At 42.3% G+C, this 15,438-nt stretch overlaps 2 protein-coding genes across 2 annotated transcripts; one reads left to right on the top strand and one right to left on the bottom strand.

Moving 5' to 3' along the window:
• Positions 1-1,889: 1,889 nt before the first annotated feature.
• LOC119731409 (marginal zone B- and B1-cell-specific protein-like) lies at positions 1,890-4,379 on the top strand. Its single transcript, XM_038204580.1, has 3 exons — positions 1,890-1,912; positions 2,605-2,709; positions 3,232-4,379. Exons 1-3 carry the CDS (start codon positions 1,890-1,892, stop codon positions 3,425-3,427), a joined length of 324 nt encoding a protein of 107 aa, XP_038060508.1. The 3' UTR covers positions 3,428-4,379.
• Positions 4,380-12,432: 8,053 nt separating this feature from the next.
• Positions 12,433-14,011, bottom strand: LOC119731408 (proline-rich receptor-like protein kinase PERK9). The gene is made up of 4 exons (XM_038204579.1): positions 13,759-14,011; positions 13,118-13,456; positions 12,821-13,036; positions 12,433-12,644 (listed from the first exon to the last, which is right to left on the bottom strand). The coding sequence occupies exons 1-4, from the start codon at positions 14,009-14,011 to the stop codon at positions 12,433-12,435; spliced, it is 1,020 nt and encodes a 339-aa protein (XP_038060507.1).
• Positions 14,012-15,438: the final 1,427 nt, after the last annotated feature.

The raw sequence follows: 15,438 nt of genomic DNA, 5'->3' as shown, positions 1-15,438 counted from the left end.
AAATTAATTGACTATCCTGGAAGGATTTAATTTCGTGATATTTTGTTCGTACATAGAAATACTCATAACTTAACTGGACAGTGTTTCATAATAAAGTTGTCTACCCGACCACTCTACGTTTGTAACAACAAACGCGAATCTCTAGTTTAGTTTTGTCATTATAGGTTATTTTGAATACATATAAGCTTCAATTAAAGTTCAAAATCAGTGAAAGTTTGCTACATCAAAATGACTGGTCTTTAAACAACATCATTGCCATGTTGTGCCTCCCTCATCAGTTTGTTACAATGGGTGTACTGTTGGACTTTAATACCTAATAGGCCCCACATATGTAATTAGCAAGTAAATAAATGTAGCAAGCCATGCACTTCTTTCCAAGATACCGGTACATTGATATTATTGTGTTGATTGAAAGGCCAATCTGTCTGTGTAAAGCTCAAGTTATTGACATTACCCCATCTGCTGATGTTAGAAAACTGGGTGTCGTATTTGATTCTCCCTAACTGTGGATCAGCACATTGCTTCTGCATCAAAGGCTGCTTGTTTATCAATCAGGAACATTGGAAGAATTCGCAAGAACCTTAACAGACCTGTTGCTGAGCTTCTCATTCATGCATTTGTGACATCACACGTTGATATGTGCAACTCCCTCTTGGTGAATCTGAGTAATGCACAAGTAGAACTTGCCAGACTTCAGCAATTCAAAAACATGGCAGCGAGAATAATCAATCTTTTTGTAAGGGCTCCCATGTTAATCCTAAAGGAAGTTTTATTGGCTTCCAGTTAATTAGAGGATTTTGTATAAGACTGGACGTATGGTTTTAAAATCACTTCATGATGCAGCACCTCACTATATCTGAACTCCTCCACTGATACAAGCCAGTACGTTTGTGTCTTCGATCTGCTGATCGAGAATGACTTATGGAATCATTGGTGCGTACTTCATGGGCACACAGATCTTTCCAGTCATCGGGAGCAAAGCTGTAGAATAGGTTGCAATAATCCGTTGAATTGCTTCAACAAGTTGTTGCTTTAAATCGGCTCTGAAGACCTATTTTTTTCTCAGGGGCAACACCAACATAATTGTGAACTCATTACTGACTTTATAATGCTCTGTATAGTTGCTGGTTAGGGTTGGACATGTTATGGCAAGCGCCATGAGCGCCCAACTGTGAAGGGCTTTACAAGTCTTCTTCATTAAAATGTTGAGTTTACAAGCTTCAATGTTTCGAGTATCAGCCCCCATTTTTTTAAAACCACGCACAACTATCTAGAAGGAGGTCACGCTTGTGTGTAGCTTAATACAGCCGTGTGGTGTACTTTATTTTGAATGAAGGAACATGCACACAGACACAGATGTTCGCGGGTGAAATCTTTGAAAATCAATTTCTCCCGTTTGGAAAACCTTATCTTCATGCAACTTTCAGGGTTTGTTTCCCTTATAATGATCCAACTACCGGTATGTGCTAAAAATCGTTTTGATATGTTCATTGCTTTTCGTTGTAATTGGAACAATAGGCCTGGTTACGTGCATTTTTTAAAATTTCAACGCTGGTGTTTGCAATATCTGTCAATCTTTTCAAGCCCCACGAATATTAATAAGGTTCCTATCCATTATGGTGTGCAGTAAAAATTTCAACGCTGGTGTTTGCAATATCTGTCAATCTTTTCAAGCCTCACGAATATTAATAAGGTTCCTATCCATTATGATGTGCAGTAAAAATTTGCAGAGTAGCCTCCTTCACGAGTTATTTATTAACAAATACCATTATCACCCTTTTTGCTGGCTTCCACTGGTCGATACCGAGACCCACGTGAAGTCACGCTGAGTGACGCTTATGAATATGCTAATATGCGCTACGTCATTGCTGCCCCCAAATCAACCAAGCATGCAAGCCAACCTGAAAACCATGTACGTGAGTTTGGTAGGCAAAAAACCCTCGTCAACATTTTGCTTGGAGATAGTTTAAGGTGTACCTCAAGCATTTGCAACAACAGATTAAGCTGAAATTCGGAATACATTTCGATGATATAAGTGTTCAACTACTTGTGAAATAACAACTTGAGGAGACTCCTAGAAATTGAGATAAAAACATAGATTTGGGGACGTTTTCGAACGATCTCTTCCCGACTTTAAGGTCAGCTTTACCAGTAACCAGTATTGACGTTTCGGCATAGATGACGGTGATTTTTTCACTGACATGAAGTTTAGAATTTCTTCTTCCGTCATAATTTAACGTTTCAATCATACTGAGCATATTTTCTGAGAAACACAACGTTCAAAAGGCCATGTTTTTTTTGGGTGCATGAATTTCACTGCTCTGTTATAGCGTCTAAGTACGTAATCGGATTAACTTTGTTTAACAACTGGGACGCTTAGGCCTTTGCAACCACACGGCTGAATATTTGTAATGTCGCCGCTGTAGATGTTGCCATAGCCATATAATTTGGACATGACCTCAAACTGGCTGCACTGCCAGCAACCATAGCCTTGGTGTATATTAGACAAAAATAATATAATGTTTAGTTCCCACAAAATCTCCTAAATGACTGTGGAGTCAACAGTATTGTTCTTATTTTCTTGTTTTTTTTTTTTTTTGACAGAGTTGGAATCAAAGAAATAAAGGGAGTAAAACGATTGTCAGGACCAGGACTGAGCACAAAGGATGTCCCTGGAATCATGCAAGGAGGTGGCAAATGGCCTGGCAGGTGAGTGCAACCTTTGCACTGGACTCTAAAGCTGTGTCCACATTGAACGATAAGTACTTTTGCCATTTTAAGTCCAGTGCAAAAATCCTAGCAACTTTCTGCTCTGTTACTTTTCCTAAGTCCAGTGGTTACTTGTACCGGCTGACTTTGTCCAGTGCGGACTGCGTGAGTCGGTAAAACCGCAAGGGAAAGCAATACATCCAGGCATTGTATGAAGGTTACACTACATAGGTACATTGCACACATGTAGTGCATGATTTCTTAGGCTGGCATTTCAATTGTTTCTTCACAAACTGCACTTGATTTTCTGTTTGGCAATAAATTTCAGATGGCAAGCATGAGCTCTAGTGGCGAACAAAGGCTGTTTCGGCAAAATGCCGAAACAGCCAATTATCGGCAGCTTCTGGTATTGAATTTGTATCTGTGATGCTGATTTTGATAGGCTGCGCAGAATTGCTATCAAAACAGACTAATATTCATTGTATGTTTTGTGTTCTTTTATTGCAATGTGTTTTTATTCAGAATGAGAGAAGTGTGCAACCAGTATGCCGGTGATTTAGAAGAGGAAAACATTTATAACGCCTACAAGGAAAACAAGCTGCAGAATTTCCTGTGTTACGAGAAAGGACGCCACTGTGCAAAGGTTGCTGGAAGTAAAACAAAGGACAGTAATAAAAAGATAAACAAGACCAAGAAAGAAGCCAAGGAAGAACTGTAATTGAGAACAAGCATGTGAGACATAAGAATTGTAAGCAAAAGTACAGTTTCCCTTGTAAGTTTCCCTTGTAAGTTTAATGACTTTAAAGTGTCATGATGCAAGAATGGTGGCTGCAAGTCTACGGTTTTAATTGGTTTTGTTAGTACAGTGCACAAAGGCTTGGTTAGACAGGTTTTACTTGTGTTCTTGTAAACTATGCATTATGATTGCCAGAGTTTGCATTCACGTTAGCTTTAGGTGAGGTGTGAAGATCTTAATAACCTGATATCAAAGGGACCACAGGCTCCACAGCATCCCTGTAGAGGATTTGCCTTTTAGAAAGTATCCGTGGTAAATGATCAAAGTGTGTCAGATCCATTAGGAGGGAATTGAAATGATGGTTTTTAAAATGTACGCTTTGTTAATGAAAGGAAGTGGGTTAGATTTGATATAAAGTGTACTTTCACTCAAACATATTTTCCAAATGTTTAACAAAACTGTCTCTTTGGCAAAATTTCACAGAGCTGCTGCACGGAAAACAATGCTAGGCAAAGTTTACTGGCTAAGCAAAAAAGAAGCGGTGAACCAGACACAATTTTAAGTACAAAAGCAGTTGTATTTTGGTTGGTTACCTGATATTGCTAATGAAATGTTGTGCTTTTATTTTTATTCATAAGCAGCACCACGAAATTGGCCTGTTTGTCCTATTTTCCAAGGCCTTTGGCCTTGTAAAGTACATGTATGTGTGGGATTCTCTCGTTTTCTGTCCTGCATGGAGTCTATGCCCAGACACATTCTACGGAATCTGTAAGTGGTTCTGAGGGGCCTACCAGTACTCATAAGACCTGGATAGATAATCATGTTTACACGTACAAGCTTGTGCATGTAAGTGTGCTTGATCTATTTTCACTTAGAATGCCACTATGGGCCCTGTCACACTTCTGTGTATCCTAATTCCTTATGAGTTGCGCATTGGCATTTTTTCATACGCAGTCGTACGCACAATACCCACCTCATATGCATCTCTATCGTTTTGTGTAAGTTTTATGTACGCAGGCATACGCATGGTACGGCCCAGTACGCCGGATAGTTTTGGGCATGCACAAAACTACGCTGCGTACGCTATTACACAGGTCATAAGTTATAAATACGCAGAGCATCGGTCCCGCATCAGTCGAGCACGGTACGAGTACGCTATGTGTTCGTGGGGGATTAGCGGTTCATACGCAGTAATACGCTGACCTCCCGGCACGCACCCCATCAGCATATGAGCCACCTATATTGGACGTATACATAGCGTACTTGCAGCACAGATACAACGCACGCTGAACGAGCTCATAGTGTATGCTGACGTATTGCGTCAGGCATGCGGTCGGCATAAGTCGGGTGCGTCTGGAATACGCTCAGCATACGCACTGCATACTGCATTCGCAGCCCGAAAAATAATGTTGTGCACTGCATACGCATCTCATACGCATCTCATACGCAATGGATGCACTGAATTCGTTACTTGTACGCTAGATGTGCGTTGTACATAAGTCAAAGTATTCAAAAAATTTCGACTTTTGAGCGTACGGCTGCGTATTGAAAAATGTTGATAAGGAACTCATAAGGAATTAGGATACGCGAAAGTGTGACAGGGGCTTATGGGAGGAAAACACACCTGAGCGTGTGTGCAATACAGAAAGTGTCTATGTTACGCCCTAACTATGGTATCGGTCCCAACTATAGTTGGGATCGTCCTAACTATAGTTAGGACGGTCCCAACTGTAGTTCCACAGTTGGGCTGGCCTAACTATAGTTGGGAGTCAAGGGGTCCAGCTAGCTGCGTGCTGCGACAACAAGCGCATTATGAAGGAGTTTGGCAACAACAAGCGCATTATGTAGGAGTCTGGCGAATGCCCGAAGGATAGATGTGCAGGCGTTTAGTTTTTTCCGCTGGACAATACCTGATTTTATTATAAACTACCATGGAGATTCCTCCATGGAAAATGACTACACAGTTGAACTCCCAGAACAAGGAAACACGTTTAAACTCAGTTCAGCACACGTCACACGGCAACCAGGGGATTGGGATCGAATATTAATGAGCTTTTGCACCCCCCCCCCAATAAACCGTCTCCCAATGTCAAATTTCTTTCTCCGTTATTTTTTTGTTAATATATTTTTCACATCGTTGTTAATTATCTAAGTCACAATTGGATATGAATGCTTTGTACATGTATTAATTCAATCGAACTGTTTTGATTTTTGCTGCTGATCGATCCGCATCAAAAATCAAGATGGTTTCTATTTTTCTTCTTTTATTTATAATATTTCTGGTGGGGCCCATCTATAATTGGGCCATTCCAATCTTTGAATTGTGTGGTCCTTACTATAGTTTACGTTGCTGTGTAACTATGCAAACATCATGGCCTACAGATCACACGTCTGACTTTACTTGGGACAAATGAAATTAGCTATAGGTGGGGCCCATCTATAGTTGGGCCATGGCAATCTTTTTATTTTGCGGTGCCAATTATAGTTTACGTTGCTGTATGACTATAAAACATTCCCTACAGCTCTGATATACATCTGACTTTACTTGGGACCAATGAAATTAGCTATGGGTGGGGCCTATCTATAGTTGGGCCACGCCAATATTTGAATTTTGCAGAAAAAAAAAATGTTGCTGGACTATGAAACACAGCTGGAAAATTCATCCAACTAGGCAGTACCACGTGGCCGGTCAGCCCTGCAGCGCGGCATGCATGCAAGACGAATACATGCATGGTGCCAGCGCGTCGCGGAACATTAACATCCTGTATTGAGCGTCCGGCCCAACTCCAGTCCTTACTATAGTTGGGCCGACCCAACTGCCGCACTATAGTTGGGACCGATGCGATAGTTGGGGCCTAACATCTATAACAGCACTGTTTGGTATCTTAACTGCTGAGGGTGACAGAAAGCATTGTTTTGTATGAATTCCCTTGCTCAGAAAGAGTTATTTTTATAAAGGTAACAAATGTGCAGATGTTTGTATCAAAAATCAAAATATTTTGTTGAAGTTGTTCAAGCATTCTATTCTACCTTTGTTTTAGTAATATTGTAATATTAACATTAAGGAATATTTAGGAATAGATCCGGTGTCACATGATTTCACATTTAGGGTAATAAATTTGGTTGGTGGATTTAGCTTCAGTGGTATCATTTGTTAGATTTATGAGATATTGGAATAAGTACCACCAGGGAATGTAAATATTCTATTCTTCTAAGTGTGTAGTTGAATTGAGAGAGGAATTTGCCTCCGTGCCTTGAAAGAATCATCATTTCTTGTAGTGGGGTGTATTTGCTTGTACATTTCTTAGAGATTGAAGATCTACAAATATACTATAAAAAAAAACTACCGAAAAATTATTAAAATTTCTGCAGGCACAAAATAACTAAAAAGTTTACACTTGTGTCATCTATATTTCGGTCTCGATGACGTCATTAGGTATAAACTTACAGGCGATTTTAGTTCAAAAAGTGACCAATTTCTTTCACTTGTAACCCTTTAACAAAATGATTAATCATGTTCTATAGACCATTAATTGATAAACATTTTTTGTTCCGCACGTAAAATCGCTTGACCTTTACTTCCGGGTCCACTGGAAGGTCAAAGTTAGGTGAATTTAAAATACAGACAGAAGCCTCAAAACGATTCCCAGGATAATAATAAAACCTGGTACGAAGATATCAAAATTCAGGTATCAAATTACAAAGGATTTGAGGTCAGAATGTGATAATATACTTAGAATCATAACTTTTCAAATAAATGGAGTACCATTTCTTAATCTTTGTGATCAGTTAGACATTGCCTGGGGCAATATTTTGGATTCTCGGGCACAAAGCTGTTTGACCAGTTACAACTGATAATGTAGTAACCAACGGATAACGTATCACCAACCGATATTGTACCACTAACCGATAATGTACTAAAAATTGACTGATAGTGTAGTAAAATTTGTATCCGATAATGTATCACGTGTCGACGGATAATGTAACTACAAAATAACTGTATCCGATAATGTATCACCACGGAACGGATACTGTATCAACCGATAAAGTATCAAAAATCAACCGATAATTTTTGTTTTATGTCCGAATATCCCACCCCACTTTTTGACCGGGGAGGGGGGTCTGGGCTATTGGATCACCCCCCACCCCCATTATTTCGTATTTAGAGGGGGGGGGGAACAGATTTTGAGGTATTTTTAAAACTTTCCAACCGCCGAAATGTATTAAATAGTACTGAGAAAAGGAGAAAAAGTACAAAAAGCTTGAAAGGCGCTGATACGTCTGTATCATGAACAGCGCCCCCAGTGTCACGTGGTCTCCAGCAAGGCCCCCCCCCCCCCCCCCCCCCCCCCTCTTTTTGTATTTCACGGCCGGGATTTTTTTTTTTTTATAGCTATCCCCATCCCGAAGTCCCCGGCAAAAATTTACGCTACTGTTGCAGGGGCGGATCGGGGGGGGGGGTTTCATCGGCCAAAAAAAGTTGAAAATGTACACAGGTTTTTTTCTCCGGACACTTGGCCTCCGTAAAATAAAAAAAATTGGGGAAGGGGGTACCATATTTCAATATGGGGGCGCTGTTCAAATTCGACGATTATTAACACTGGATTACAGAATGGTGTGCAAATACCCCCTATCTAAGCTGCCTCCGTCCATATTTTGAACAGGCGGACATTATACCAGTATATTCTGTTTGGGTGTCGGAGGGGGGGGTTCGCATTATTTTTTTAGGAATTTGTATGAATTTTTTTTTGGGGGGGGGGACACAGGGGTTTGCCCCCCCCCCCTCCTCCTTGATCAGCGCCTTTGTTTGCCTCAAGGAAACGGCAGGCTCGAAACGTGACGTTTGGACTCCAAAATGTGTGGGTTGAACAAACTGAAGTCAGTGGGTAGACAAATAACAAATGACGTCACATGCGAACGGTGCCCCCCCCCCCCCCCTTAAAAAAAGCCGGGGCGTTTGTACGGTACAGTAATATAGTGTACATGATTGTAGGATTCCCTTCCCCCCCCCCCCCTCCCCCACTAAATGAGCAGTAATGCTGTGATTGTGCCCTTTTCAAATCTGTAAGAAAAAAAATCGACTGGGGTCGACAAGGGACTCGTGCAGCTTGATCGCATCTAGACTATCTTCCCTTAAAGGACGATTGCCGCCTAAATCCCAAAGAATTGTTAAACTTGTTGCATTGTATCTTTTGCGACAGCTCAAGTTACACGATCATTTCAGATGGTAGTTTTGCTATACACATGCCTCGCCACTCGTATGTGTTCCCGGTTCATCCACTGCGTATTTTGAATGATGCAAAGTTATTGGGGGAGGGAATAGTCTGGGAGACCATCGCAAGTTAAAGTGAACGTATGCGCACGCCGACGTTGCCTGACGCTCATGCGAAGACGCTGCGGCTAATAGCCTCGGCACATTCTGAAAGTGGTGTGGAACTTTGCGCGCGAACCAGTACAGTACAGTACGCGCACATGCTGTGTCCCGTCCATTGATCTGAGATCAATGTCCCGTACGTCCATGGGGCTCTCAAAAGTGGAGCACGGAACCCATAGTACGGAGGCCAAGTGTCGGCGCGGATGTGCGAGTGCGGTTACCCCCCCCCCCCCCCCCTTAACATCAAAAGCTGGATACGCCACTAGCCTAGGCCCACTTGGAAGTAGATCGTCTTCAAACCAGAGCAACTCCCTACCTCCCAAATTCAAAAAAAAAAATATTCTTAACGATAAACTTTCCCGAGTGGGGATTCATCATAGTAAAGGCACTTATTAGACTTTAATTAATTTGCAATATTTCCACCTTTAGTTTTCCCAATACTGATACATTATCGGTTGATTTTTCATACATTATCGGTTGATACGGTATCCGTTCCGTGGTGATACATTATCGGATACAGTTATTTTGTAGTTACTTTATCTGTCGACACGTGATACATTATCGGATACAAATTTTACTACACTATCAGTCAATTTTTAATACATTATCGGTTAGTGATACAATATCGGTCAATTTGTGATACATTATCGGTTGGTGATACGTTATCCGTTGGTTACTACATTATCAGTTGTAACAACCTTTACTTGCGGTGTTACTGGAAGTGCAATCAGTGCAATTCACTTCAAGATTATGTATCCTCTCAGAAACCTCAAGATTATGTATCCTCTAAGAAACTAAATCATGCAATTGTGTATTTGCACATGTTAACTCTTTTTTTTCTTCAAATTAAACCAAATGGTTATACTGGAAAACGGCTGAATTTGCGTGAATTTTTTTTTCCAGACATGAAAATATTATACAAATATTGAGTGGCTCAGCGTGGAATGGGAGGAATATTATCGCGAGGTAAAATCTGGACTTTTCCAGTTCACGAGGCGAAGCCGAGTGAACTGGAAAAGTCCAGATTTTACCGAGCGATAATATTCCTCCCATTTCACAATTTAAAGCCACTCAATATTTGTTTTATATAACTGACATATAGATCTTTGTCATTTGATATATTTGAACCTTTTTTTTTTTCAATACAAACTGAAGGAAAATCTATCTCTCTCTTCCAAACCACCCCATCACGAAAATGTTTGAACCTAACGCTGTAGCGCTGGCTCTTTGGAACAATACGCGCTACGCGCAACGCTGAACGCGCACACCAGCATGCATTTGCACGCAAATACCGCGTCATGATCCTAACTGTTGAATAGTATTTCCCATTCCCCATGGGCGGATAGTACTTTTTGAGCCGCGGCGTGAATGGGAGCAATAACGAATGCCATGTGATGTGAGTTCCACCAATCAAATGACTAGGATCTGTATGTCAGTTATATAATCACAATTCAACTGGGAAATGTCCAATGAAATAGTGCCCTGCCAAATCACCCTGCGTTTTTAACTTGACAAACGTGAATCTCTAGTTGTGTCAGATACTTGGGCGCTATCCATGTCTGTATTTCCTTGTTAAGTTGTACTACGAAATATCATCAAAAGAGGATCAAACATTTAAGCCTGAGCAACTCTTCTGCATATTAAACGAATAATTCGGTGCCGTTTAGCCGATTAGCTGATTAGGCTAAAGAGATTATCAATATCATGTTACAGTAATTGAAATTCAATTCAAAGCTTCAGAAATTCACTTCAAAGCTTTGTTAGGGAAGTGTAAATATCTGGGAAGATTGGAGTTGGAAGAGTGACTGGTGTTAAAAATGAAATCCAAAGAAAAGAACTATATTTGAAGCAGCCCCCCCCCCCCCCCCCCACAAAAAGAAAAAAAAGTAACTTGAACCACATGAAAATAATAATTTTGGACCATTGGCATGCACCCAAATAGCACTGTTAACATAGCCGAATGAAGACCGAGTTTTGGAAACTCTCGGTAACGGTCGTCAAATTCAAAATTGTACATGACGCAGCAAAAGTTCGCCCATACGATCCGAGTATATTTGATGCACAAAATCGTCGTTGAATTTCAAGTTTTCTAAATGAAAGCAATGAATATTAATTTATCTACTCATTTGTATAAAAAATAATAATAAGCAATTAGCAGTTAAGTAATAAACCAATATCATACTCGGAAATACTCGGGCGCTATCCGATTGTCGACGAAACGAATTCGGCAAACTTCGAAGTTTGCCGAATTCCACCCGTTTTAGTCACGTGACGTACATTGTAATACAATGTTTAACCGGAGGCTGCCGGACCTAAGATTCATCAGGAAGTCAGAATCTTTTGCCTTTTTTGCCTTTTTGAGAGAGAGAGAAGTGTTTGATGCAAGAAAGAATCGGTACGTGCAGGCAAAGTTCAGGGAATTGGTGGAAAATAACAAGAAAATTGCCGACGTGAATTAAAATTGATTGAAAGGGGAAGGAAATGAGGACTTATTATTTGCATCAGCAGTTTGAATGGATGCGAGTTAATTTTTGTAAAGTAAAATTGTTGAACCAAATCGTTGGACATTTGTAATGTTTGAACTTGTTTTGAATAAATATTATGTGCTTGGCCAGCCAAGCACATAATAAAACACTATGTTTACGACCAGTTGGAGTATTGATGCTGATAATTACCCTTGGCTTCTGCTCGGATAATTATAGCATCCAGACTCCAACCGGCCTGAAACTGAGTGTTTAAAACCGACAAAGCACGCATTTTATTCACTTATTAAAGAATTCAAGAACAAATTAGAAGCTTTGTCAGTAAGAAACTGACAAAGCCCGGTAGGTTGGCCCAAATTGCATTTGGAGGGAAACTTGGAATGGCTTATGACAAAGTAATGGTAGCTTGCAAGAACGGCAACATCCAAGACGCCTTCAAGGCCCTCCAACAGAAGACCCGGTTGTCGATCGTAAGAAAAAGATAAGGATTGCGGACAGCAGAGACGACAAAACAGCTGCAGAAGAAACTGCCAATAAAGACTAGCTCGTCCTATCACAATATCAAAGATCAGCAGGATCTTTGTGTTAATCAAGGTAAAAAATGAACTTTAAAATAATTACCTTTGTGCTTTTCAAACGCAGTTTAGCTAAAACTGAAATGGAATCAGGTTTCCAACTGTAATAAGATAAGATAAGTTGTTGGGGTAGCACCATGTGGCAAAATGTCTTTTGTGAGTATGTGAGGTTCTGAAAAAAAATCAACGTTTTGGACAATTTTGAATTGTTCGATCTCAACATGAATATTTTCTGAAAAAAATAAGGTTGCCAGAGTTACTCCTATTTTCAAGAGTGGCGATTCGAAATCAGTAAACAACTATAGACCAATCTCAGTTTTAAACAATGTTCTTGAGCGAATCATTTACAGTCGTACCACTTAACTTGTAAACGAGTATAATATTACATCAGATAGCCAGTTTGGTTTTCGAGAAAATCACTCAACATCACTCAATTTGAGTCTTTGGAGGGTTACCATTCGATCTTCTCTCAAAAAAATATATCACATGGAGTCTGGCAAGGATCCATACTTGGACCCCTTTTGTTTTTCTATCTACAAGTTAACAAGTTATTTGTTAGGGAGGTGTTGGGAAGTTGTTGGGGAGATGTTGGGCAGCTGTTGTGGAGTTCTTGGGCAGTTGTTGGGGAGGTGTTTGACAGTTGTTGGGAGGTGTAGGGAAAGTGATGGGCAGTTGTTGGGGAGGTGTTGGCAGCTGTTGAGGAGTTCTTGAGGAAGGGTTTGACAGTTGTTGGGAGGTGTAGGGTAGGTGGATGGGGAGTTCATGGGCTTGTTAGGGAGTTATTGAGAGGAGTTCTTGGGAATGTGTTGGACAGTTGTTGTGGAGTTCTTGGGGAGGTGTTTTACAATTGTTGGGAGGTGTAGGGAAGATGATGGGCAGTTGTTGGGGAGGTTTAGGGGAATTGTTGGGCAGCTGTTGTGGAGTTCTTGGGGAGGTGTTTTACAGTTGTTGGGAGGTGTAGGGAAGATGATGGGCAGTTGTTGTGGAGGTTTAGGGGAATTGTTGGGCAGCTGTTGTGGAGGTGTTTGACAGTAGTTGGGAGGTGTAGGGAAAGTGATGGGCAGTTGTTGGGGAGGTGTTGGCAGCTGTTGAGGAGTTCTTGGGGAAGGGTTTGACAGTTGTTGGGAGGTGTAGGGTAGGTGGATGGGGAGTTCATGGGCTTGTTAGGGAGTTATTGAGAGGAGTTCTTGGGAATGTGTTGGACAGTTGTTGTGGTGGAGTTCTTGGGGAGGTGTTTTACAATTGTTGGGAGGTGTAGGGAAGATGATGGGCAGTTGTTGGGGAGGTTTAGGGGAATTGTTGGGCAGCTGTTGTGGAGTTCTTGGGCTTGTTAGGGAGTTATTGAGAGGAGTTCTTGGGAATGTGTTGGACAGTTGTTGTGGAGTTCTTGGGGAGGTGTTTTTACAGTTGTTGGGAGGTGTAGGGAAGATGATGGGCAGTTGTTGGGGAGGTTTAGGGGAATTGTTGGGCAGCTGTTGTGGAGGTGTTTGACAGTTGTTGGGAGGTGTAGGGAAAGTGATGGGCAGTTGTTGGGAGGTGTAGGGAAAGTGATGGGCAGTTGTTGGGGAGGTGTTGGCAGCTGGTGAGGAGTTCTTGGGGAAGGGTTTGACAGTTGTTGGGAGGTGTAGGGTAGGTGGATGGGGAGTTCATGGGCTTGTTAGGGAGTTATTGAGAGGAGTTCTTGGGAATGTGTTGGACAGTTGTTGTGGAGTTCTTGGGGAGGTGTTTTACAGTTGTTGGGAGGTGAAGGGAAGATGATGGGCAGTTGTTGGGGAGGTTTAGGGGAATTGTTGGGCAGCTGTTGTGGAGGTGTTTGACAGTTGTTGGGAGTTATTGGGGATGTTGGTCAACTGCCCAACACGTCTCCAAGGGCAGTTGTACGTTGTGGAGTTCTTGGGCAGTTGTTGGGGAGGTGTTTGGCAGTTGTTGGGAGGTGTGGGGAAGATGATGGGCAGTTGTTGGGGAGGTTTAGGGGAATTGTTGGGCAGCTGTTGTGGAGGTGTTTGACAGTTGTTGGGAGGTGTAGGGAAAGTGATGGGCAGTTGTTGGGGAGGTATTGGCAGCTGTTGAGGAGTTCTTGGGGAAGGGTTTGACAGTTGTTGGGAGGTGTAGGGTAGGTGGTTGGGGAGTTCATGGGCTCGTTAGGGAGTTATTGAGAGGAGTTCTTGGGAATGTGTTGGACAGTTGTTGTGGAGTTCTTGGGGAGGTGTTTTACAGTTGTTGGGAGGTGTAGGGAAGATGATGAGCAGTTGTTGGGAGGTTAAGGGGAATTGTTGGGCAGCTGTTGTGGAGTTCTTGGGCAGTTGTTGGGAGTTATTGGGGATGTTGGTCAACTGCCCAACACATCTCCAAGGGCAGTTGTACGTTGGGGAGGTGTTGGCAGCTGTTGAGGAGTTCTTGGGGAAGGGTTTGACAGTTGTTGGGAGGTTTAGGGTAGGTGGATGGGGAGTTCATGGGCTTGTTAGGGAGTTATTGAGAGGAGTTCTTGGGGATGTGTTGGACAGTTGTTGTGGTGGAGTTCTTGGGGAGGTGTTTTACAATTGTTGGGAGGTGTAGGGAAGATGATGGGCAGTTGTTGGGGAGGTTTAGGGGAATTGTTGGGCAGCTGTTGTGAAGTTCTTGGGCAGTTGTTGGGAGTTATTGGGGATGTTGGTCAACTGCCCAACACAACTCCAAGGGCAGTTGTACGTTGTGGAGTTCTTGGGCAGTTGTTGGGGAGGTGTTTGGCAGTGGTTGGGAGGTGTAGGGAAGATGATGGGCAGTTGTTGGGGAGGTTTAGGGGAATTGTTGGGCAGCTGTTGTGGAGTTCTTGGGCTTGTTAGGGAGTTATTGAGAGGAGTTCTTGGGAATGTGTTGGACAGTTGTTGTGGAGTTCTTGGGGAGGTGTTTTACAGTTGTTGGGAGGTGTAGGGAAGATGATGGGCAGTTGTTGGGGAGGTTTAGGGGAATTGTTGGGCAGCTGTTGTGGAGTTCTTGGGCTTGTAAGGGAGTTATTGAGGGGAGTTCTTGGGAATGTGTTGGACAGTTGTTGTGGAGTTCTTGGGGAGGTGTTTTACAGTTGTTGGGAGGTGTAGGGAAGATGATGGGCAGTTGTTGGGGATGTTTAGGGGAATTGTTGGGCAGCTGTTGTGGAGTTCTTGGGCAGTTGTTGGGAGTTATTGGGGAGGTGTTTTACAATTGTGGGGAGGTGAAGGGAAGATGATGGGCAGATGTTGGGGAGGTCTTGGGGAGGTGTTTTACAGTTGTTGGGAGGTGTAGGGAAGATGATGGGCAGTTGTTGGGGAGGTTTAGGGTAATTGTTGGGCAGTTGTTGTGGAGGTGTTTGACAGTTGTTGGGAGGTGTAAGGGAAAGTGATGGGCAGTTGTTGGGAGGTGTAGGGAAAGTGATGGGCAGTTGTTGGGGCGGTGTTGGCAGCTGTTGAGGAGTTCTTGGGGCAGGGTTTGACAGTTGTTGGGAGGTGTAGGGTAGGTGGTTGGGGAGTTCATGGGCTTGTTAGGGAGTAATTGAGAGGAGTTCTCGGGAATGTGTTGGACAGTTGTTGTGAAGTTCTTGGGGAGGTG

Source organism: Patiria miniata, unplaced genomic scaffold (genome assembly GCF_015706575.1).
Source record: "Patiria miniata isolate m_02_andy unplaced genomic scaffold, ASM1570657v1 HiC_scaffold_23, whole genome shotgun sequence".
Lineage (NCBI taxonomy): Eukaryota > Metazoa > Echinodermata > Asteroidea > Valvatida > Asterinidae > Patiria > Patiria miniata.
The sequence above is the reverse complement of the archived record's forward strand: the minus strand, read 5'-3'. Positions and strand labels throughout refer to the sequence as shown.